At 35.7% G+C, this 25,110-nt stretch overlaps 3 protein-coding genes across 4 annotated transcripts; all 3 read right to left on the reverse strand.

Annotated features, from left to right (window-relative positions):
- Positions 1-605: 605 nt before the first annotated feature.
- On the reverse strand, positions 606-1,277 carry LOC110687179 (cysteine-rich receptor-like protein kinase 25). Its single transcript, XM_021863793.1, has one exon. It carries the CDS (start codon positions 1,275-1,277, stop codon positions 606-608), a length of 672 nt encoding a protein of 223 aa, XP_021719485.1.
- Positions 1,278-5,958: 4,681 nt separating this feature from the next.
- On the reverse strand, positions 5,959-11,764 carry LOC110687301 (cysteine-rich receptor-like protein kinase 10). Of its 2 annotated transcripts, none has more exons than XM_021863934.1 (7): positions 10,783-11,764; positions 7,950-8,087; positions 7,730-7,851; positions 7,371-7,581; positions 7,005-7,242; positions 6,718-6,868; positions 5,959-6,620 (listed from the first exon to the last, which is right to left on the reverse strand). In XM_021863934.1, the coding sequence occupies exons 1-7, from the start codon at positions 11,606-11,608 to the stop codon at positions 6,291-6,293; spliced, it is 2,016 nt and encodes a 671-aa protein (XP_021719626.1). In that variant the 5' UTR covers positions 11,609-11,764; the 3' UTR covers positions 5,959-6,290. The 2 variants fall into 2 exon arrangements, with proteins under 2 accessions (XP_021719626.1, XP_021719627.1); XM_021863935.1 differs by lacking the exon at positions 10,783-11,764 and adding an exon at positions 8,423-9,863.
- A 4,392-nt stretch (positions 11,765-16,156) lies between these two features.
- LOC110687308 (cysteine-rich receptor-like protein kinase 10) lies at positions 16,157-24,908 on the reverse strand. The gene is made up of 8 exons (XM_021863941.1): positions 24,044-24,908; positions 19,289-19,299; positions 18,651-18,789; positions 18,426-18,544; positions 17,760-17,970; positions 17,406-17,643; positions 17,127-17,277; positions 16,157-17,037 (listed from the first exon to the last, which is right to left on the reverse strand). The coding sequence occupies exons 1-8, from the start codon at positions 24,864-24,866 to the stop codon at positions 16,723-16,725; spliced, it is 2,007 nt and encodes a 668-aa protein (XP_021719633.1). The 5' UTR covers positions 24,867-24,908; the 3' UTR covers positions 16,157-16,722.
- Between the last annotated feature and the right edge of the window lie 202 nt (positions 24,909-25,110).

Below are 25,110 nucleotides of genomic sequence, written 5' to 3' on the forward strand. Positions count from 1 at the left end.
CATCGTTGAAAGTAATAGCCACTACTAAACATTAAGAAATTGATTTTTTGGTGTTTAGTAAGTTATAAGGGTGGGTGATGAGAATCGGTTTCAAGATTTCCTGGAATTGAGAGGGGAACTCTAACCACTTGAGCTACACTTCACTCTCAACATTAAAAATTGATAACTTTGAAGGAATAAACTCATCATACAGTACTAATGTTTCTAAATATGGGGATTTTTCTGTGTGGTTGGGGTTACTCGAGTTACTCAGTCAGGGGCTACTGACCGTAACCCCTCGAGTAACCCCTAGCTGAGTAACCCCTCGAGTAACCCCTCAAGTAACCTCTGATCGAGTAATCCCCCCGAGTAATCCCTCGAGTAACCCCTGACCGAGTAACTCCAGCCACACGGTGTGGCCAGCCACGGCACATAAAAAATTGTGTTCTAAATAACGTCATCTCTCCTACCTACAACAACAACAAAAACAAAGCCTTAGCTTTAAAATAATTTGAGGTTGGCTAACATTAACCGTGAATCATGATAAGACTCACTCCTTCATTTTGGGTGATATTAAAACAACATAGGGAGTATGGGATGATATTGACTTACCCCTTGGGTTCATGCTAGATTTTTTTGGCGGGGACAGAGATGTCGTCCTTTGAGTAATTGAAGAAAGGCGACGTTGAATACCTAGAATTGCAGGTAGGCAGTATATAACTACCATCAGTTTGATATTTAAGATTGGAGTTGGTAATCGATAAACAAGTGTAACAAGAATCAGCACTTAAATCTGGTGTGCACTGCACCAACGCGTACAAAGTTTCGGAATCACTAATTTTCACCGCTTTTGTCCCATTATTTTTCCCATCTCCTTTTGCAGTTTCGATTAATATTTCTACCATAGTATTTCCTAATATTTCTTCGAAACGAGTTTCATTTCCTGTTAAATTCCGGTCGTTGGATACTGACAACTCCGGTCCATCCGGATCTAAAGATGTTATTCCGATCATAGGCTCGTTGGAGTACCTTACCATACATTTGTCATACCATATTACTGCTACCTTCTGGCTGGGGCAGTATGCTGGTAGGTCTGTAGTAGTCGCTATAGTAACACAATCACTGCACGAGGTGACATTTTGGTCACCACGGCAGAGGAATAAGCCGTAGACAGTATCGGACGTGGTGCTCCCCGCTGTGGTGTGATAAAAGCCGTTCAGGGAGGAAACGGAGTTAGAGGTTAGGTACTGGAAGAAGGTGTTGAGGTTAGTTTGGTACTGGCTATTGTTTGCAAACATGATGTTATATAAACAACCATTGCCTAAGTACGTTGGTTTAGCTTTTAATACCGGAATCATAAATAACGTGGTGGATAAAAGAATTGCCAACGACGACCATTTAAATGGTACCATTTTGGGTTGTGGATGTTTAGACGTATTCATATTCTTGGTCCTTACGTCAAAACTGAAATCTTCACAGTAAATTTAGAATTTTCTTCATGACCACTTTACTTTTCTATTAGATGGTAGCTGGTATTGGAAAATAATTCTTTAGTGGAACAAATAATCATATCATATATAGGTGACTTGAATAATTACAAATTGTAAAATTAAAAAAGAGAAATTTAATTTCTAAGTGGGAAATCGAATAGAAATCAAAGTTTTAAGATGGAGAATGGCCAAACATGGCCAAATTCTTTCTGGGATACTTGCATTAACTAGTGAAGTGGTGATAAACACAAGCACGCGCATACTGTAACAACCTAACTTTTTCATGTAAAGTCGTTATTTTGTTGTTCAATTGTACTTCGTATTTGATGACTACATATATAATGGTCATAGACTTGAATCATAAGCTTAATCTTTTGGTTAAATTAATCCTTTAATATAATATCAAATAAATTTATCAAAAATAGGTAAATAAATTATATTTTCCTTTAATTTGTTCCAATATGATTAGTTTGACTAAGTAAAAGTGTCAATAGATAATACTTTGAATATGGTAGGAAAAAATAAAAATTTAATGAGATATCATATAATATATTTTTGTGAGGATATCTTTTGGCAAATATTATCTATTGTATTTTAGTTAACTTCCTAGGATTCTAGCATATTTTTTGATTCTATTGTTAAGAGGTGTAACTATTATATATTTGACATTACGATCAATGAGAAATTCAAGCCATTCAATTCTATTTTCTATCTAATTTATCATGGTATCAAGAGCAGATTAAATTTTTCTTCTCCTCAATAAACATCCATGGCCGACGATGATACATCACCACCGCCGCCACCAGAAAAACCCGACCATCAATCTCCATGTAGGGAGGCTTTGGCCGGTCTTATGGGTAATACAAGAGTTCCAGAAAATCGGCTAAATGGTAACTTTGATGATACTTGTTGGATTATCGATACCGGAGCTACTCACCATGTAACCGGAAATAAATCTTGGCTTTTTGACACTTACGCCATTGAATGTCTTGTTGGCTTGCCCAATGGTGCAAGTGTACTCGCAACTTTGGCCTGCTCAGTTTACTTGTCCGATAAAATTACTATCTTTGGCGTTCTTTATGTCAATTGAATTGCAATTTAATTTCTGTTTCTCAACTCAGTGATCAATTAAGAGTTGTTGTGCAATTTAACTCACTTATGTGTGCCATACAGGACCCAATGAAGGAGCTGATTGGAATGGGACTTAGGTGCGACGGACTCTATTATCTTAGCAAACCGGATGTGGTGCAACGTGTGTCTGTGATCGAAAAGCCATCTGATTTGGATCTTTGGCATAGACGAATGGGGCATCTTTCGGAAAAAGTAGTTAAGTTGCTTCCTCATATTAGCAATAATAAAAGTAATTTAGCAAAAGGATGTGAAGTTTGTTATTGTGCTCAACATCCGAGAGATAAATTTCCTCTAAGTGATAATAAAGCTTCTAGAATTTTTGTAAAAATTTATTATGATTTATGGGGTCCATATCAACATGTTTCATCGTGTGGGGCTCGTTATTTTTTTACTGTTGTTGATGATTATTCTCGAGTTGTTTGAATTTATTTGATGCTTGATAAAACTGAAATTTTTCAGATGTTTATGGCGTTTGTTGCTATGGTTGATAGACAATTTAATCAAACAATTAAAATTGTGCAAAGTGATAATGAAATCGAATTTAATTGTTTTCATGATTACTTTGTTGCCACTTGAATTCTTTTTCAAACCTCGTGTGTTGGAACCCCTCAACAAAAGGGGAGAGTAGAGAGAAAACACAAACACATTCTTAATGTTGGGAGAGCCTTGAGATTTCAAGCACAACTACCAATTTATTATTTGGGGGAGTGTGTTTTAGCTGCAGCTCATTTGATTAACCGAACTCCTACTCCTCTTCTTCAAAATAAAACACCGTTTGAAATTCTCTTCAATATACCTCCTTCTTTTGGTGCTATCCGTACTTTTGGTTGTTTGTGTTTCGCACACAATCAAAGACGAGGGGGGATAAGTTTGCTAGTAGGAGTCGTAAATGTGTCTTTATGGGGTATCCATTCGGTAAAAAGGGGTGGAAGCTATTTGATCTTAAAACAAAGGAATTTTTTGTCTCTCGTGATGTGAAATTTGTGGAAGATGTGCTCCTTTTTTGTAGTCTGAAAGATGCTAATGTTGATCCGAATCTTTGTGAGACGGGGGATAATGTTCATGTTGATTTTGCGGATTTTATTGTGAGTGATGATGATTTGGTTGCTTATAATGCTGAAGTTGAGCATGAAATAATTAATAGGGAAGGAAATGATGTGTCTTCACCACAAGTAGATACGGAGACCGTACGATAGCAGTTCACGGCACAGCAGCATGATGAGGCTGCTGCTACTGCCTAGCCACAACCTGTCCCTACCAGACAGACCGTACAGCAGCATGATGAGGCTGTTATTGCGCAGTCGCAACACACTGACCAGCTCGCAGTGCCACAACCACCTGTGTTCGAGCCCATACAGTCACACAATTCCAGCCATGTTTCGCCTAATAATGATGAGATGGGTCGTGGTTTCCGAGCATCCTTCAGTTTTACTTCGGGATTTTGTTACACACACGGTTGTTGCTAAGAGTCCGTCTCGTTCTTCCAATCAGAGTCCAGGTACTCCGTATTCTCTAGCACATTATATAAATTGTAACACTTTCTCTGTGAATTATCAGAATTTTATTGCAGCAATTGTTCAAAACAAGGATCCAACATCTTTCAATGAAGCTATGAAGTATGATGGGTGGCGCAAATCCATGAAAGAGGAAATTTGAGCTTTAGAAGACAATGACACATGGACCTTGGAATATCTTCCCCCGGGAAAGAAGGCTCTTGGGAGCCAATGGGTTTTACAAGACCAAGTTTTTGTCTAATGGGAATGTTGAGCGTCTCAAGTCTCGCTTGGTTGTGTTTGGTAATCATCAGAGAGCAGGCATTGATTATGATGAGACGTTTGCTCCGGTGGCCAAAATGACTACAGTCAGAACTGTTCTTGCCATAGCAGCTTCGAAAAATTAGGAACTCCATCAAATGGATGTTTACAATGCATTTTTACTTGGTGACCTTGATGATGAGGAGGTATACATGAAGCTACCTCCCGGGTTGGTAAGTAAGGATCCCAACTTGGTTTGTAGATTAAGCAAGTCGCTATATGGTTTAAGCAAGCTCCCATATGTTGGTTCACAAAGCTTGTCAAGGCTTTGAATCAGTATGGTTTCCTACAATCCTACTCTGATTATTCATTATTTACATACTCTAAGACTAACATTCAAATAAATGTCTTAGTATATGTTGATGATCTCATTATTTCTGGGAATAATTCCGCTGCACTTACTGTTTTTAAAGCCTATCTTAGTGATTGTTTCAAGATGAAGGACCTTGGTCCTTTGAAATATTTTTTGGGCATCGAGGTTGCTCGTAGCTCTGTAGGCTTATTTTTATGTCAAAGAAAATATACTTTGGATATCATCTCTAAAGCAGGTTTATTGGATGCAAAGCCAAGTGGGTTTCCGATGGAACAAAATCACAAGCTCAGCCTAGCAAGTTGTGCGCCACTTTCGGATCCAGAGCAATATAGAAGGCTGATTGGTTGTTTGATATACCTTGCGGTAACACGACCTGACTTAGCCTATTCAATTCACATACTATCTTAGTTTATGCAAGAACCCCGTAGTGAACATTGGGAAGCGGCATTGAGAGTAGTGCACTATTTAAAGGGCACTTCGGGACAAGGTATTCTTTTGAGTCTGATTGTGACTTAAATTTGCAAGGTTGGTGTGACTCAGATTGGGCCGCCTGTCCTCTTACACGGAGGTCTTTGTCTCGGTGGCTAGTGTTTTTTGGCAAGTCACCTATTTCATGGAAAACTAAAAAGCAGCACACAGTGTCAACATCATCGGCATAAGCCGAATACGGGCCCATGGCGGCTATTACTTGTGAACTTAAATGGTTAAAAGATCTACTGTTGAGTCTAGGTGTTTAGCATCTGAAGGAAATTAAATAATATAGTAATAGTGAGTTAGGTTTGCACATAGCTAAGAACCCGGTTTTTCATGAACAAATGAAGCACATTGAAGTCGATTGTCACTTTGTTCGAGATGTAATTATTGAAGGCTTGATCTCTCCCTCTCATGTTCCAACCAACTCACAGCTCGCGGATATCTTCATCAAGGCTCTCGGCAAATCTCAGTTTGATTATCTTCTTTCCAAGTTGGGCGTTTCCAATCCTCACACTCCAACTTGGGGGGGGGGTAATGAGATATCGTATAATATATTTTTGTGAGGATATCTTTTGGCAAATATTATCTATTGTATTTCAGTTAATTTCCTAGGATTCTAGCATATCTTTTGATTCTATTGTTAGGAGGTGTAACTATTATATATTTGACATTACGATCAATGAGAAATTCAAGCCATTCAATTCTATTTTCTATCTAATTTATCAAAATTGCTCAAAATGATCTTTATAAAAAAGAATTACAATATATCAATCTTTAAGATATTGCAAATTAAACTTTCAATATTTCACATTTTCACTATATATAATAACCATGCATGATTTAACAGGAAACAATAGTATACTGCGAATGCTTAATTGAGGCTACCTATTAATGATTAATCGCTAACATGACGTTCATGGAGATAACTACTGTACTACAACTTGTTAAACCCTAATACTGTATTTAATATTGTATTTAGCTAATGGGCTAATGTATAAGGCCTACTCTCTTCTGTTAGGGTGTATAAATACCTTGTGCAATACAGTAATACAAACTAAGGAAAATCAATTCCTTGATCCATCCACGCCCCTATCTTGGTTCCATTTCAGAGATAGAGACGTCATTCACAGACCAAGGCATAGACTTGCTAGTCGACTGATCCGACCAAACCGGGTTGCCAAAGTTTGATCCTGTCCTATCTTTGATAAAGAAACCTGGGTTTTGTGGTACCGGTAGAGTGACAGAGTAACTATCTAACATGAGGACTATTGTTGCCATTGTAGGCCTATCGTCTACAGACTCTTGAACACATAGCAGGCCAAGGTGTATGCATCTTATGACTTCATTTACCGAGCACGAATCCCTTATATTTGGATCCACAAACTCCAAGGGTGCCCCATCATTCCACTGCTTCCATGCCTACAAATTCGACAATAAAATCAATTTCTCCTTCCAATATCATTAACAATATATTAGAGTGACATACACCAAGAAAAGGGGTAATTAGAATACTCACATAGCCTAAAAGGTGCTGCGCCTCCCCTGATTGGTAGAAACTAGTATTCCTCTTGCCACTTAGAATCTCCAATACTAGTACACCAAAGCTGTATACATCTGATTTAACGGAAAATTGTCCATGCATTGCATACTCCGGAGACATGTAGCCACTGCAAGGAAAATAAATAAATAAATAAATAAAGAATTATGTATATGTTAAGATTTATGTATATTGATTGCAATTTTGTAGTTATGATCTTATCCTTGATAATTAGCTTATAAAAAATGATTCGGAGTTATACTTACTAAGTTCCAACAACTCTACTTGTGTTTCCTTGGGTTTGGTCTACCCCGAAAATCCTAGCCATGCCAAAGTCTGAAATTTTAGGAACCATATCCACGTCTAATAACACATTGCTTGCTTTAAGATCACGATGTATGATTCTAAGCCGAGAATCACGATGGAGATATAGCATTCCTCGAGCAACCCCTTGTATGATTTTATAGCGTCTTTCCCAATCCAATAATGCTTGTTTATCAGGATCTATTTATATAGAATCAAGCCAAAAAAAAAAAAAAAAACATCAATCTAAGTATTTTTATAAAAATAAATCTAATTAACTTCTAAATAGTTAGAAGTATAGAATATATATAGGTTACGGAATATCATACCAAAAAGGAAGTAGTCAAGGCTTTTGTTGGGTACATATTCGTAAACAAGCAGTTTTTCGTCTCCTGCTATGCAAAATCCGAGTAACCTTACTAAATTTCTATGTTGAAGCTTGGCCACCAACAAAACCTCGTTCTTAAATTCTTGTACGCCTTGCCCTGAACCTCTTGATAACCTTTTCACTGCTATTTCTTGTCCATTTGACAAAGTACCCTGAAAGAAAAATGGATTATTAATTAGTATGACAGGTCATAGCGATTACATCAATACTCATTCCATCCCAATTTAATTGTCACGCCAACTTTCCACATAATTACATGGTTTTCGCTAAGTTATGATTAGTATCTACATATGATTTTACCTTATATACACCACCGAATCCACCTTCACCTAACTTATTCTCATCGGTAAAATTCGCTGTTGCACATTGAAGTGAACTCAGATCATACTGTAGGGAATCAGCAGTTGTGAAATCTTCATTTTCTGCACCACAATATAGTAATTAATCGAGTAGCTTAGTGTTATTATCACCAAAAATAATATGATCAACTTTGCTATTGATACGTTAATAGTGTTCTTACCAATTTGTGGAGGTAGACTACCGTATTTCTTGGAACTCTTTCTAATAAAACAAATACCTAAAGCAAGTACTACCAATGATATAACAGTTACTGGAGCAACAATGGCGGCAATAATCTTGTCTGAAAATTTTCTATGTCCTGCGTAGATAAAACAAGTAAGACCGAGTAATTAACTTATGTACGGAGTATAAGAAGTGCTTAATTACAACAAGTCATGACAGTAAGATCCGTTTTACTACTCTAATCAACACGTATTATAAATACGACGTACTTCTAGAGAATATTGTACAAATAATTTAAGCACGTATTATAAACACAACTACACGAATTTTCTGATGATTTATCTTTATTGTACAAAATCATTACGTTATCAATATAATTAAGTGTTAAAATTTTGACATATAATGTCTTAAATTATGACATATAATTTTGTTTTAAAGCAGCTAAAATATAAACTCTTAAGAAATTCGTACCCTTTGAGTTGGTATTGGGAACAATATAAGCCGGTATGAATGACATTACAGCGGTGTCACTCTTGTAAAAGGGTTGGTCGTACTGGTTGAACTCAAACCTAACAATACAACTAGGCAGCATAACTCTTCCACCGTACTGGTGTAGAAACTGGCGATTAGCCATCCTCAAGCACGTTGCACAATCGACATCGTTCAAGTCGGGTGTGCACTGCCCCAGTATATACAACCGCGGCAAGGTGCCTGTACTGCTGCCTACATTAGTCCCAAACTTTGCAGTACTATTTGCAACTTTCGGTACTAATTTCTCGGCAGTAGTAGTCAGTACCTCGACAAAATCTCTGAGTCTCATTAGGACTTATGCTTCGAGGGTTCCCTATAATCCACCTAGGATCGTATTCCAACTTTTGAAAAAACAACACGTTTGAATAAAGGAGCATACAATACTCGAACCATATAACAGCCCGATATTTAGAGGAACAATTTAAGAGAATGTAGTTATGTGCTTCTTCTACACAATCCCTACATTCAGTAGTCGAAGCGTCACCACGACATAGGTAAGCGCCGTAGATTTGATCGTCCCCTTGGCCAACGGAAGAGTTATAGTATCCATTTGCCGAAGAATGGGAAATCAAGTTGGTTAATAGGTCGTTAAGCTTAGTTTGGTAAGAACTATTTGGTTCGAAACTTGGACTATATGTGCAATTTGGATAATAATCGGCTAGGGCAGCCATGGACATAACAAATTGAACAAAAATTACTAGTAATTTAAGGTATGATTTAAGCATATTTCACGAGAGGTTTTGTTTCATTTTTGATTTGTTAATGTTAGAATAATTCGAATGAGCTTAATGCATTTATAATTATAACATTTGATGATTCGATAGTGAAATTGACAAATAATCTGTGGCCAATATTTCTTGCTGTCGACGTCTTTTGTAGGACCTTCATTCTTTGATTCACAGTTCAATGAAGATAGGAACAAGCACTTCTAATGTGCTGATTGGTTCTCATCATGCAATTTCTACTTTGATTGGATATTTTTTGAATGGATTTCAATTTACGATAAGATTTATTGTTTAGCCATTTGTTTACTAGTCTCCCCCCTACCCCGATAGTCCTTTTTTTATTTAATAATTTGTCCTAAAGTTGAGATTTGTTTATATTCACTTACAAAACTACAAAAATAAGTTTCTTTCAAAAATATAAAAATAATAAATAAATAAAATTGTGAAGGTTTAAGTTATTTGTGTTACTTTTTGACCTGAGGTCAACTGTTGGTGGCTAATGCACGAAGAGGCCACAAAATAAGTGATGGATTTGACTAAAAGTCAAATAAATGATGCCAACTACCCACCCGTCTATAATTGAATGCCCTTTCACATACGTAACTCTCCTAAGTGGTCCCACCCTCACCCATACACACTCCATTAGTCCAAATTCTCAATTGAATTTTGATAAGAGTCCGTTCGTGGAAATCTAAGTAAAATTTGATAAATTTCACAACAAACTCCCAAAAATTTGAAAATAGATATTTAAAAAAAAAATTTGGAATATTTTGGACATTTGTATCTACTCAACGACGACGACGACAACAACAACAATAATAATAATAATAATCCCTCCATCCCCATTTGATCCTCTCATTTGGATTGTGCACGTTTGTCAATACAACACTTTAATCATAAATATCGTTAGTTATTTGTGAAAAATATAATAATTGAATATTAATAATCTATTTATTGAGATGAATTAAATAACACCCAACATGACTATGTTATGTCTTATATATTAAGAGAAATTTAAAAGATTCTCTCACCTTATGAATAATGTCAAAATTACAAATGAGAAAATCAATTGTAATAATAATAATAATAATAATAATAATAATAATAATAATAATAATAATAATAATAATAATGCTTGCATCATGTACATAAATTGCAAATAGGATGTATGACTGATTGATTGTATGAATCTATGTGAAATGGATATAAAAACTTAAAAAATAAAGGAAAAATCATGATATACACCATGCCATCGTGATCATGTGTACACAAAGTCTATAAACCACAAAATAACTAAAAATCTAAAATATGGGTTTCCTCTAATTAATCATCATAGATAAAAATAAATAATTCAAATCAATAACTTTTATTAAGATTAATTGAACATGTTCATATGCAACATAAAGGAATGAATGAAATGTTAAAAATTAACAACTCTATCTCCAAAGTAAATTACAAAGTAGTTTAAACACTTTAAAGTGATATATATTTTTGGTAACTCAATAAACCAAGGCCAAAAGCTAACAAAGGTCAAGAAATAAGAATCTAAAGAAGTAGAGAAGTAAAATGACGTACCATTCCCATTATTAACAACAGGTTTAGTATCCGGCGACGGCGACGGCGATGACAACGGTGGCGTGCCCGAGAAATTAGTGGCACCATTATAGAATGGATAAGTCTCGTAGCGTACAAAACAACTAGGCTGCATTACACGGGCACCCATCTTAACGTCGAGCGACCCGATCGCAATCGTCAAGCATTGATTACAATCTGAGGCACTCAAGTCAGGAGTACACTGCTCCATTGCATAGAGCGTCTTCAAGCTGGTAAATTTCGCCACTTTTGTTGCATATTTTTTACCCGACTTACTATTCGAAGTCTCAGCTGCTAAACTATTCATTGTGTTTCCTAAAAGATCAGAAAACGCGGTTTGATCTCCGGTCATATTTTGAGTGTTGGTTAAGAACACTTTAGGTGATTGCTCCATTTTTCCAAGGAGCGATTCGTTAGAGTATCGTAGCATACACTCGTCGTACCATATAACCGCGACTTTTCTGTTGGGACAGTATGACTTTGGTAGGTCTGTTGTGGTTGCGGTCTTGACACAATCGCTGCACGCGGTGATGTTTTGATCACCGCGGCAGAGGAAAAGGCCGTAGACGGTGTCGCTTGTGTTGGTGCCGGCGGATGTGATGTCGAACCCGGCGGGGTTGGTGGTGGCGTTGGAGGAGAGGGATTTGAAGAGTTTGTTTAGGTTGGTGTGGTACTTACTATTTGTTGCAAATATAGTGGTGTTTGAGCAAAAATTATAGAGATAAGTTGGACTGGAAGTTGATTTCGAAATTAAGTGAAGTAAGAGGGTAATTATTATTTTTAATTTGGAATTTGTTGCTAGATTCATAGTATTATTACAGAATAATAACTACTCCGTATAATAATTTTGATGAAGAAAGTATAGTCTTGAACAGGGAAGGAGTAGGTAGAGAAAGGAGGATATGAAATATGAATGTGTGATAAACTGATAATAATAAAGAAATACTTGGTACAATGTAAATGGCTCAAGTAGTAAAATGGCAAAATTAGGCATTGATGAAGAAAGTTGCCCTTTGCCGTAGGGGTGGGTCCTTTGATTTCTTTGGTTGTTTTGCTTTCAATGCTTTGAAATTTCCACAATTTTATATGATGATGTCTCATTCTTTTAGTCAATTTTTCCAAATATCTCACCTTGCTTCACCTATAGGCGAATAGTATTGGTATAATTAACTGTACTTACCACCGAGATATTTTAGTATACGTATTCAAGGCGCCACGGCCCAAACGTATTGGCGTTGGATTATGATGTACACTTTTGCTTATGTAGCTGTAAATGTGCAAATCAAGTGTAGATTTGGGTTTGTGAGCACGTATCAATAAAAACAATATATGAATTTGAGAGAAATTAAAATCGCTCTTACGTATTAGAAACTAGCTAAGAGCGAAAATATGGATCAATCGGTGCTTGAAACAGCTAAATTGGCCAAGTGAGACATAATAATCGGTTTTATTTGCTTACCTTCATTCATGGCTCTTGGCCTCAATATATAATCAGAATACAAGATAATTATGGCAAAAAATCTAAAGAATATTATCTACTTAACATATATCTTATCTTTGCCAACTAAGTATCCTAACCAAATCATATCAAATCCTCAAAACTTTATCATATATCATAACACCCCCCCTCAAGTTGGAGCATGATGGGGATCAAAAACCCAACTTGGACAAAAGAAAATCAAACTGTCGCTTGCCAAGAGCCTTCGTAATAATATTTGCCAGCTGGAAATTTGTAGGAACATATGAAGGAGCGATAGTACCATCTGTAATAGCATCGCGCACAAAATGACAGTCTACCTCGATGTGTGTTGGTTCTTTCGTCGAAAACCGGATTTTAGCAATATGTAAAGTCGACTGACTATCACAAAACAATGGTATGGCTGTGGGATGCTGTACTCCCAAGCTCGATAATAAACCCTTTAACAACTTCAATTCACAAGTTACAGCTTCCATAGACCGATACTCAACCTCTGACGATGACGTAGAAACTGTAGGCTGCTTCTTTGTCTTCCAAGAAATAGGGGATTGGCTTGAGAACACTAGCCAACTCGTCAATGATCGCGCTAGTGAGGGGACAAGCAGCCCAATCCGAATCACACCACCCCTGAAGTGATAAGTCACTGTCTGCTTGAAGCAAAATCCCTTGCCCGGGTGTACCCTTCAAGTATCGTACCACACGTACGCAAGGCTGCCTCCCAATGCTCTGTACGTGGACTCTGCATGAACTGAGATAGAATGTGCACGGAATAGGTAAGATCTGGCCGTGTCACAGCAAAGTATACCAATCGGCCAATAAGTCGACGGTAAGGCTCTGGGTCCGCAAGATATTCACCCGTTGCGTGACCCAATCTATGATGCTGCTGTATCGGAAAATCACTAGGCTTTTCACCTGTCAAGCCTGCCTCAGAAATTATGTGTAGCGTATATTTACGCTGACACAGAAATAAACTCGTCGCACTCCATGCAACCTCAATGCCAAGAAAATATTTCAAGGGCCCTAGATCTTTCATTTTAAAACAATCTCCCAAATAGGCCTTAAAAGCCAATATTGCAGCAGAATCATTCCCAGATATAATCAAATCATCAACATAAACTAACACATTTATTTGAATCTGCCCTTTAGTGAATGTAAATAGTGAATAATCAGAGTAGGATTGAAGAAACCCGTACCCTTTTAGAGCTATAACAAGCTTGGCAATCCAACAACGTGGAGCTTGCTTCAAACCATACAATGGCTTATGTAATCGGCACACCAATTTCGGATTTTTACTCTCGAACCTGGGGGGGGCAATTTCATGTACACCTCTTCGTCAAGGTCTCCATGTAAAAATGCGTTATGCACATCCATCTGATGTAGTATCCAATTCTTGCAGGCAGCTATTTCTAAGAAAGCTCGGATAGTTGTCATCTTTGCTACCGGAGCGAAAGTCTCATTGTAGTCAATGCCTTCGGTTTGATGATTGCCAAAAATTAACAATCTTGACTTTAATCGTTCAACAGCACCGTTGGATAAATATTTGGTCTTATAGACCCATTGGCTACCAAGGGCACGTTTTCCGAGGGGCAACTCCTCCAATGTCCAAGTCCTATTATCTTCTAAGGCTCGGATCTCTTCTTGCATTGATTTTTGCCAACCTTCATGCCTCATTGCTTCCTTTAAAGATTTCGAATCATTACTTGAAATAATTGGTGCCAAAAAATGACAGTAATTGACAGAAAAATTATCATAATTAATGTAGTGCGCCATAGGATACGGGGTACCTGACTTTTGCTGCGGATGCGGTGTAGGCGAAGATGGACTATTGGCAAGAACAGTATGAGTCATATAATCTCATAAAAGAACTAACGGAGTTTTAACACGCAAACCCCTTCCTAATTACTCAGCCGGATCCGCTGACTGCTCGCTGCCTGGAGGGTCGGTACTGTGCGAGTGCAGGGGGCTGAGTGAGCTGTTGTGACTGCCCTTGCTGCTCTAGTTGGCCCTGCTGCCCCGATTTTGCAGACTGATTCTGTGGCAGGCCCTGCTGTCTCGGCTGGTGCTGCTGCTCAGAAGCTGGTCGGCCAGTGGGCTAGGCAGTGGTATTGCCCTACTGATCCGCCAGGCAGTCAGCAACTGATGGGGAGCCATGAGGTGTCGTATCCCCCGGGCTAGCATTATCAAAAAAATCGTCGTCTATCACAACATCATCATACAATGGAACAACCCTTTCTGGCTCGATATTCACCATATTTGCATCCATAAAGGGGAAAACATTCTCAAAGAATTTCACATTGCGTGACACAAAAAATTCCCGCTTCTCAAGATCATAGAAGGACCACCCTTTCTTACCAAATGGATACCCTAAGAAAACACACTTTCTACTACAACTCTCAAACTTATCCCCCTTCTTTTTTTGATTGTGAGCAAAACATAGGCAACCAAAAGTACAAATGAGATTATAAGATGGAGGAAAGCCAAATAGAATTTCAAAGGGTGTTTTGTTCTGTAACAGAGGAGTTGGGGTTCGATTAATTAAATGGGCAGCGGTGAGAACACATTCTCCCCAAAAATAAATTGGTAAATGAGCTTGAAATCGTATGGCACGGGCTACATTTAAAATATGTTTGTGTTTTCGCTCAACTCTGCCATTTTGTTGTGGTATTCTAACACAAGAAGTGTAAAATAATACCATTCAAATGATTGTCAGGAACCTTTGTGTTACTGTCCACTGGTCAGGAGTAAAAATAGAATTACAGGAGTTCGACTCCAAGGCACTGCTACTGCTGCTTGAAGTACCACTGCTGCTGCTACTTGCGGCATTGGTTCGCACTGAACCACAACCTCTACCATACGCACTCCCCCTGCCACGACCTGCACCGCCAGGTTTGGGCTGTTCAAACCAGCCTTCTAGATACCCATGAATCTCATAGAAGCCACTAACATCGTGACCACGCTTCTTGCAATGTGAGCACACCGGTTTGCTCCAACAATTGGAGGCATCGTGACCGGGTTTCTAGCACTTGGAGCCCACCGAGCTATCACTCCCTCTTCTTCTGCCACGGCCAGTGCCCGTGGTGGCTTTGAGAGCGAAACCCAGTGCTTCCAAGGACTTCTCATCGGGGATGGCTTTGGCGAGCCAAACTCGCTCATCCTGAATTACTAATTGGTATGCTTTATCAATGGAAGGTAGAGGATCTTGAGAATGAATGTTAGCACGCAATTGAGCATAATACTCAGAGTATAACCCCATGAGGAATTCGTGGAGTTCAGCCGTTTCTCGTCTCTGAACATGAAGTTCACCCACATCACAATTCGAACAACACGAACTAGTAATAATGGGTTCATGGCGATATAGTTCTTCCCACAGAGCATTCAGCCGACAGTAATATGTGGAGATAGACATGGTCTTTGTCTGTGCACACCTTGCAATGGAGGATTTTAATTGGTGAATTCTCGGACCATTAACCAACGTGAAGCGTTGTTAAAGATGATCCCAGAGCTTCTTGGCATCTCTATATTTAGTCAGGGTGGTTTTAACTTCCGGATCAATTGTATTAGTTATCCAAGATACTAACATTGCATTAATAGTGTTCCAATCAGACGGAGTACAAGGAGGAACTGGACCACGTATCGTACCATCCAAAAAAATCAAATTCCGACAAGCTTCCAATGCCATTCGAATATCAGCAGCCCAATCATCATAGTTATCACCCTTAAGGCGAGTCGGGGTTATAAAATCACCGGGACGATCTTGCGAACCTAGGTAAAACGGGAAGTTAGGTTCAATTTTCGTTTATGGTGGAGGTGGTGGCGGTGGCGGTTTATCACCAGCCATGGCTAAAGATTATGGTTTTTAAAAAAAAATTGGCTCTTGATACCATGAGAAATAATAATCGGTAATATTTGCTTACCTTCATTCATGGCTCTTGGCCTCAATATATAATCAGAATACAAGATAATTATGGCAAGAAATCTAAAGAATATTATCTACTTAGCATATATCTTATCTTTGCCAACTAAGTATCCTAACCAAATCATATCAAATCCTCAAAACTTTATCATATATCATAACACCAAGGTATATGTGGGTTCCGACAAACAAAGATTTATTTGTTTAGAGCAATACAGTGGTGTCTTCAAAAAAAAAAAAAAAAAAAAGGCGCAATGCAGTGGTGATTTAAAATAAGAAGCAACACATTAGTTATAAAAGTACACAATAATACATACAACACTGGTACTAAAGCAAGTCAGCGATGATTAGGAAGCTCTAATTCTTGATCGTTGACTTGTTTTTTTGGAATAATCATATTGTTTGCTCCATGAACACTGGTTTAATTACGACCTAATAATGAAATCTAGATACTAGAAAACTTGATAAGAAATCCTAGAAAGCATCTTGAACATTACAAAGTGTTTGTATTCAAACACATGGCCTATTGTAGCTATCTAGCTTCAGCTTCGGTCACCGATAAGTCATTCATTGACCAGGGCGTAGAGTTGCTCGTCAATTCATCTAAATTTTTACTCTTCATATAGCTTTTGATAAAGAAAGCCGGTTGTTTTGGCATTGGAAGAGTAATTGAGTGACTGTCTAACATGAGCACCGATGTTGCCATTGTAGGTCTATCATCAGTACACTCTTGAACGCATAACAAGCCAAGATGCATGCATCTCATGACTTCGTGTATTGAGCACGAGTTCCTTACGGTTTCATCCACAAACTCCAATGGCGTCCCATCTCTCCATTTCTTCCATGCCTACATAATCAATAATTCATTTGGTTGTTTACTTATTCATTTCACTTAATAGTTGTAGGCGAAGAAGAAAAAGAAAGTATGGCTCTTACATAGCTTAGAAGGTCCTCGGCATAGCCTGATTGGTAGAAGCTACTGTTCCTTTTGCCACTAACAATCTCTAAGACTAGCACGCCAAAACTATACACATCAGACTTAACAGAAAATTGTCCATGCATTGCATACTCGGGTGACATATAACCACTGCACACAAAAAAAGGTGTATTGTATTCATATGTTCTGATATAAAAAAGGTGTATTTTTGTAATATATATATTTATTTGATAAATTAATGTTTTCCAAGATGAAATAAAAACTAAATCTATACTTACTAGGTTCCCACAACTCGACTTGTATTCCCTTGGGATTGATCCACACCAAATATCCTTGCCATGCCAAAATCTGAAACTTTTGGGTTCAAATCTTTGTCCAACAATACATTACTCACCTTAAGGTCGCGATGTATGATTCTAAGTCGAGAATCCTGATGGAGATAAAGCATCCCTCGAGCTACCCCTCTTATAATTTTGTATCTTTTTCCCCAATCTAGTTGTTCTCGTTTCTCAGGATCTGTAGATTACAGGACATATTACACTTATATAATTAGTCTAATAGAATCGATCGTTGTAACATAAAAATTGATTTATTTTCATGAATTCTTAGCTATTGATATTGACTATTAGTACCAAAAAGGAAATGGTCAAGACTCTTGTTGGGGATGTATTCATAAACAAGCAACTTTTCCTCTCCTGCTAAACAAAATCCAAATAACCTCACCAAATTTCTATGTTGAAGCTTTGCCGCCAACAAAACCTCACTCTTGAATTCTTCTACACCTTGATCAGAACTTTTAGATAACCTCTTCACTGCTATTTCTTGTCCATTTGACAATATTCCCTGGAATAAACGTTTAAAGTACGTGATTGTGATTATTAAGAATGACAGTTTTGCATGATATACATAGAAGTTTTGCATGCTTTATGCAACAAAAAAATAAATAAATAAAATGATTCTAAATTATAGTTTCCTTGATGTCAAAAAAAAAAAAAATTAAATAAAGTTTCCAAATAAAATCTCCAATTTACATAAGTTTGACACTTAATTAAATTTTTGTTAACTATTTTTTTTAATCAATCAAATTCCACTATATTTCTTAACTTTTTAATCATTTTTTATCAATCAAACTCCATTTTTTTTCTTTTTCTTTTTCTTTTTCATTTTTAATCAACTAAACACTACATGTATTATTTTTTGTTTGTAAGCATTTGCCTTCAGACAAATACAAAAGTTTAACGTAACTTTTATTTGGGAACAAAGAGAGTATGTAACGTTGAATCAAAAAATATAATTACCTTATAGACTCCCCCAAATCCACCTTCACCTAGTTTATTCTCATCAGAAAAATTGTTTGTTGCAGATTGAAGTGTATCAAGACCATACTGTAAGGAATCAGCTATTGTAAAATCTTCACCTTTAAAAAAAAAACATGAAATACAATAATTACAACATTAAGTAGTGTAGACTATGTATTAAGGGATAATAATAAACTCAAACATAAACTTGTATCATCTTCTTACTACATCCGATGGGTATGGAATGATGATAATTCTTAGCTCTCTTTTTCATGAAACAGAAGGTTATCGCAAGTACTTTCAATGGTATTGCAACTACTATAGCAATAACAATAATTATGATCATCTTGTTTGATAGTTTCTTCTTTTTTCCTGCATCAAATTTAATTCCACTATTAGAATTATCAAAGAACCAATTTAACCAAAAGCTTTTGTGCTTGAAATTTTAAAACATAATGTACTTCTAGTGTTAAATTATACATTTGTAGCGTATTTATGTAACTTGATCAATGTTAGGATCAGAGTAGTGTCTTAAACTTTTTGATAACAAGTGCTAATTTTTAAATACCTTAAAATAAATTGATGTAAGTTTTTGTGCTTGAAATTTGCAAACATAATGTACTTCTAATGTTAAATTACACACTTGTAGCGTAGTTATGTAAGTCGTTCAATGTTAGGATCAGAGTAGTGTCTTAAACTTTTCGATAAGAAGTGCTAATTTTTAATAAACACCTTAAAATAAATTAATGTGAGACGTTATATATAACTAATAAATAGGTTGCAATGGCCAATTTGGTATTGATTTAAAAATCAGTACCAAATCAAATATTTTGGTATTAAATACTTCTTCTGTTCTTTTTTACTTGACCTATTTCTTTTATCAAGCTTGTCAATGCAAAACTTTCACGATCAATAACTTTAATTCTCCATAAGTAAAATATATAAAAGTTATATATTATGATATTAGTTATTGAGACGAATTCATAAAAAACCCACATGTATATGTTTTTCTGTTGACCCTTAAGAGGTTTTGATGATGATGTGGATGATTGAGCAAACTTCTATCAAGATTTTTCTAGTGTTTTGATGTTTGTAGAATGAGTAAACTCTAGGAGTTGAAGTGAGTTCTGGAACGAAGGAAATTAAGAAGATTAAAGATGGCAAGTAAGATTAGAGGAAGAGTTTTAGAAAGAAGTTCTTTGAACAAAGCTGGATGGAAATACAAGGTGTTCCCTAACAGGAACATATCAAGAGCTTCCTAACAGAAGCGTGATAGTAAGTTGCAACAGGACTTGGTCTACGAGTTCCAGTGTAATGCTGGAGATGTATGATAGCAGGTTGTAATGACTTGGTCTGCGCTGGAACGTGACTTCATAAATCAAGAACCAATACAAAGCTCGAGATATCAATTGCAAGATGAACTTCATAACTTAGGTTGTATTAAAGATAAGTTTGTTATTTAGGATTGATGTAAATATATAATTGATTGATATGCATGAGACTTATTAGAAATAAGATAAAACTTGGCAAGATAATTAATTCGTAAAAGATTATCTTGAGTTTATGAAAAATAATTTAATTGATTTTATCTTTTAAAGGATGTTTTACTTGGTTTTATCTATTCATATAAAACTCTATCTTTTATAAAAACAAATTTGACTAAGGAAAGGTTTTCTTAAAAACGAAATTAAATTTACTTGATTTCTGTTTTAATATGATAAGTTTGAAATTCTGATTTATCTTTAACTTATCACTTTATCAAAACCCTACTTTGCAAGCTGATGTCTTCTATATATATATGGAAGAAGTTCTTCAAAGTAAGGTGAGAGTTTTAGTGTGAAAACCACTAAGTGATTAAGAGTAAGTTTGCCAAAGGTTTAAGCTTTATCATCATTTTGATTTTGGGTTTCGTGTGTAGCTTTCCAATTATAGTTTAGAGTGAGTCTTTGTGTTGTAATTGGTTTTGGGGTGAGTGTGAATTCTCTATAATTCGTTTGTAAGCTGTGAGTGCACAATGAGTGAGCTTCTAGTGAGAAGCAGAGTGTAGGTGCTCTGGGAGTGCTGAGTGAACCTAAGTGTGGTGCTTAATTAGGTTGGGTAGGATAGGGTGCTATCAGGTAGCAAGTGTTCGGGTAGGAACTTGTGGGATAGGAACTTGTGAGTGTAGCAGGATTCCGGTTAGGAACTTGTGAGGTAGCAAGCTTACGGGTAGTGGCTTGAGAGTGTAGCAATTAAGTTGTCGGGTAGGAACTTGTGAGAAAGCTATAGTCCGTGAGTAATAGGTTGATTGTAACTAGGAGTTGCCCTATTATAGTGAAGTTTTGGTTTGCAAATCCCGACAAGGGTCGAAGTTTTACTTCCATTTAGGCCCTGGAAGGTTTCCTCGTAAAACTTGTTGTGTGTTTTAAGTTCCTTTTAAGTTTTGTTTTATATTTCGCAAAAGATTGACCTAACTGGAACCTACTACAATTCACCCCCTCTCGTAGTAGTTCATCTAAATTAATATTTTCTTACATTATTCACAAAAGACGGTCAAAGGAGAGATGGTAAATAGTGTAAAAGTCAAATCGAGTTAAATAAAAAAGAATAGAGGAAGTAGCAAATACAATAAAAGTTCATTGGTATCAAAAATAAATACAAATTACTAAATTCCAGTTGGTACCAAATATTTTAGTATAAAATAAGTATCAATTGGAATATTATACATTTGAAAAATCTATCACAATTATTTAGCAAGTACAAAATATAAAAATAAAATAAATAATTGGCGACAAGACAATACGATGACACGAAGACATATTTGTGCTATTGTTGGTCCACGTATAAATGATTAACACAAAGTATATAATGTTTGCTTTGCGACTTGGGATCAACGAAGTGGGGCCCATCATGGACTTTTAATGGGCATCATCCAGTCAACGTTGCTCTTGACTTGACTTTTACAGTTAGACACTAGACTACGAGACGTAGCTCACGTACTTGAAAACATATACTAGTAGAATCTCTTGATGATGGACTCATGTTTGATAAATAATTACGATCGTTTCCCATAATAAATTATTCAATATTACTTTCATTTATTATCTTTGTTTATTCTAAAGTTGGACCTTAAATATATTACAGTACGAGTAACTACAGCTTTTTATAATTTAAAACTAGTGTTTAGCCCGAACGATACCCTGGGTCATACATTATATATTATTGTATTATAATTTTCATGTATTATACGTATATAGCTAAATTTTATAGGCCTTTCGTTCCCAGGAAATATGAGGTAATAGTTATATTGAATACATATTGAGTTTATTCTTTGAGTATCTTACTACTTCTGTTACATATTATTTGCAACGATTAAACATTTCCTACTCATATTTTATGTCAAATCGCTGCAAATAATATGAAGTAGAGGTAGTATTTTTTTAATTTTTTTTTAAAAAAACAAATTAAAAACAAATTGAACATTGTGCTTTTCACTTATATAATTTTTTTTTACATATTGATAATGTGGCTGATAATTGGCTTGGATGGTTAAATAGTCATTGTTGTTGGGCCTATGTGGCACATCAACGTTCTTAGGAACACCTTTTAATAGATTAGTATAAATATTTATTTTCATCTAAACATCAATGGATTTATGACATTTAATTTTGGATCGGAGAATATTAGATAAACTATATATATGCAACAATTTCTAGAAGCAAAAAAAATTACTACCTATAAGGATATGGGTAATATTAGCTAGCCAGGCCATTATGCCAAGACTTCGTATTCATCTAGGTTAAAGCAAACGCCAGGAGGCCCTATTCTCTTTTAGTTTCAATGATGTGTTTATGACTACAATTGTATTAATATTTTATTGTCTGATTTTTGTTTTAATTTGTCTTATGTTAAAATTAATTATAAATAATTTTTTTCTTCTTATTTTTAAAATTTATTTCTTCTTATTTTTTAATATTTTCTCAATTAGCTTATGATTTATATTTTAATTTCAGTAATAATAAAAAAAAATTGAATTTTGTAAGTTAATTAGGAAAATTATAAAAAAAATTTCAAAACTTATTTGAAAATTAATAAATGAATTTTTAAAATTAGATAAATGAATTACAATTAATATTGACATTAAAAATTAAATCATAATCAGCTAATAAAAAATTAGTATAATGGTAATCATTTTAAGGATGACTACCATGGAATCATCCATGAGCTTATGTACATAGTGTAGTAAGCATAATACAATGATTTATAACAAGTTCAGATTTATGTAGATAATTAAGGTTAGCAATTAAAATATTTATTTATCTTAGTGTGTGTTAGCTCATATTTCTTCTCCCAATCAAATATGCTTTTCATACCTAAAGAACCTCACAATTTTGTTTGCGTCAATTATTAGATTAGATATGTGGGAAATAAGGCGGATAATTCTTTTTCTTGAACAATAGAATATACTTTAACAAAAATGAGATGAATAAGTTTCAATATTTTGACCAGAGATAAGGTTGCACAAAGAAGCAATGTGTGTTGACCTGGTATATAGTATATTTTTTTTTTTTGAGGCAAGGTATATAGTCTATATATACCATACTTATTGACAACAACAATTAAAAATTAATTGCCAACAACACATCAAAAATTAATTGCTGCTGCGTGCTAGTCCAACAAATCTCAACCCCTCTAATTCAGCAAAGGCCCAAATTATTAAACAATGTCTTACGAGAATATCACAACCGCTTGAAGGAGATTTGTTAAATTGACTACCCACTTTTGAAATAAAAAATAAAAATATACCTCCGATCTTTATTTGAATTTTCAGTTTTTCACACAATAAGATTTTAAACGGATAAAACAAAAAGAATTAGAATGACTTGAGGGAATGTTAATATGAAAACTAAGTTTTATAAATACCGAGTAAGTTAGTTTTAGACTATTTTTAATTTTTATATGCTCTAACTTAAGTTTTACACTTACATTTTGGAAAATTCTCCGGCCCAACCCCGTTCGTGATATTATATGAGCTCTAGACTTAATGTAAGAAAAAATCCCTTACATATATAATATATTTTTTTTTTAACAAAATAGAGACAAAATAACTTATTTTATTTTTATAATAAGTCTTAAATCTCAATACAAAATAAGAACTTTGCATGGAGTAAAAAAAAAAAAAAGTTGTGATACCTTTGTACAATCGGCCATGCACTAAAGGGAAAGATGACAAAGATCAAGTCGTTGACGGCCTTGACGCCGTGTCATACATCAGAAGCAACAAATAAAAAGAAGATGGGAGTTGAATATTTGGTGATATGGTATCTATTTTGTTAATTATTATCTTAATTGTTGCCATGATATTAATTTACCATATTAAAGTGCTTGATTATCGGTATTTAAAGAAGATGCTAATCGTTGTTATTGAAAATATTGTATTTTGGGTAGTTGTTAAGCATGGAAACCGGAGAAGAAGAAGGTGAAGAAGTAAAATGTTGTAATTTCCACCTAATTGATATATATGACACTTCACATTAGCAAATTAATGATATAAAGGAGTCAAAAACTCAAATGCTACACAATTAAAAACAACGTACAAGTACTTATTACTCTATGGAAAACGAAATAAATTAACTCACCAGTCGTCTCTACAAATGGCGGCACCGAGTTATTATAGACCGAAGACGCCGAGTAATTAACTGCACCATTTAAAAATGGATAGATTTCGTACCGAACATTACAACTAGGTTGTAACACCCTTGAACCTTGCATGACCGAGAGTTGCGTAATCGCACGTGTCAAGCATTGACTGCATTCATTGGGAGTCAAATCCGGTGTACACTGTTGTAATGCATACAGTGCAATTGACCTAGTGAAATTCACCGTTTTCGCGGTGAATTTAATTCCGGACCGATTGTTAGCGGTCTCAACCGCCGTTTCACCCATTGTTTCTTTCATAAAATCTCCAAACCGGGTTTGGTTTCCATTTATTTTTTCGGAGTTCATCATGCTCACCTTAGGTTCAATAGAAAGTTTACCAAAAATTGACACGTTGGAGTACCTTACCATACACTCATCATACCATATAGTTGCCACCTTTGAGTTGGGGCAGTATGTATGTGGTAAGTCGGTGGTTGTTGCGGTTTTCACGCAATCTCTGCACGCGGTGACGTTTTGGTCACCGCGGCAGAGAAAGAGGCCATAGACGGCATCGCTTGTGCCTTTTCCGGCTGATGTTATGTAGAAGCTGGTGGGGTTGGAGGCGACGTTGGCGGCGAGAGTGTGGAGGAGGGTGTTGAGGTTAGTTGCGTAATTGGTGTTGGGAGCGAAGGTGGTGTTTGGGCAAAAGTTATACAAATAAGATGGAAGGGAAGTTGATTTAGGAATTATAAAGAGAAGATAGATTGAGAAGATCATATAGAGTGTCATATTACTGTTTAGGAAAGGTGGCATTATATTCATGTACTTACGTACAAGAACAAATAATCAAGGAATCCATCAATTTGGTCCAATTTGTAGACTATATATATATATATATATATATAGTACAACATAATTAGATTAGACTGCACAACTGCACAACATTAATTTACACCCAAAGAATAAATGTACATATGTAAAAGAACATATAATTCTGATAAAGCATGTTACAAGACATGGAGTATATAGTATATTATCTGATTTTATATTTTTGTTATTATTATAA

This window comes from Chenopodium quinoa, unplaced genomic scaffold (genome assembly GCF_001683475.1).
Source record: "Chenopodium quinoa cultivar QQ74 unplaced genomic scaffold, ASM168347v1, whole genome shotgun sequence".
NCBI classification, from domain to species: Eukaryota; Viridiplantae; Streptophyta; class Magnoliopsida; order Caryophyllales; family Amaranthaceae; genus Chenopodium; species Chenopodium quinoa.

What these genes read in the sequence shown, in the direction of transcription:
- LOC110687301 (XM_021863934.1), bottom strand. Translation starts at nt 11,608, where the DNA reads ATGAATCTAGCAACAAATTCCAAATTAAAAATAATAATTACCCTCTTA. An exon ending in CCTTGACTACTTCCTTTTTG is followed by an intron (nt 7,243 to 7,370) that starts GTATGATATTCC and finishes CTATATAAATAG; the next exon opens with ATCCTGATAAACAAGCATTA. An exon ending in CGCAGCACCTTTTAGGCTAT is followed by an intron (nt 6,621 to 6,717) that starts GTGAGTATTCTA and finishes TCGAATTTGTAG; the next exon opens with GCATGGAAGCAGTGGAATGA.
- LOC110687308 (XM_021863941.1), bottom strand. Translation starts at nt 24,866, where the DNA reads ATGAATATAATGCCACCTTTCCTAAACAGTAATATGACACTCTATATG. An exon ending in GATTTGGGGGAGTCTATAAG is followed by an intron (nt 17,971 to 18,425) that starts GTAATTATATTT and finishes CGTTTATTCCAG; the next exon opens with GGAATATTGTCAAATGGACA. An exon ending in AGTCGAGTTGTGGGAACCTA is followed by an intron (nt 17,278 to 17,405) that starts GTAAGTATAGAT and finishes TTTTGTGTGCAG; the next exon opens with TGGTTATATGTCACCCGAGT.
- LOC110687179 (XM_021863793.1), bottom strand. Translation starts at nt 1,277, where the DNA reads ATGTTTGCAAACAATAGCCAGTACCAAACTAACCTCAACACCTTCTTC.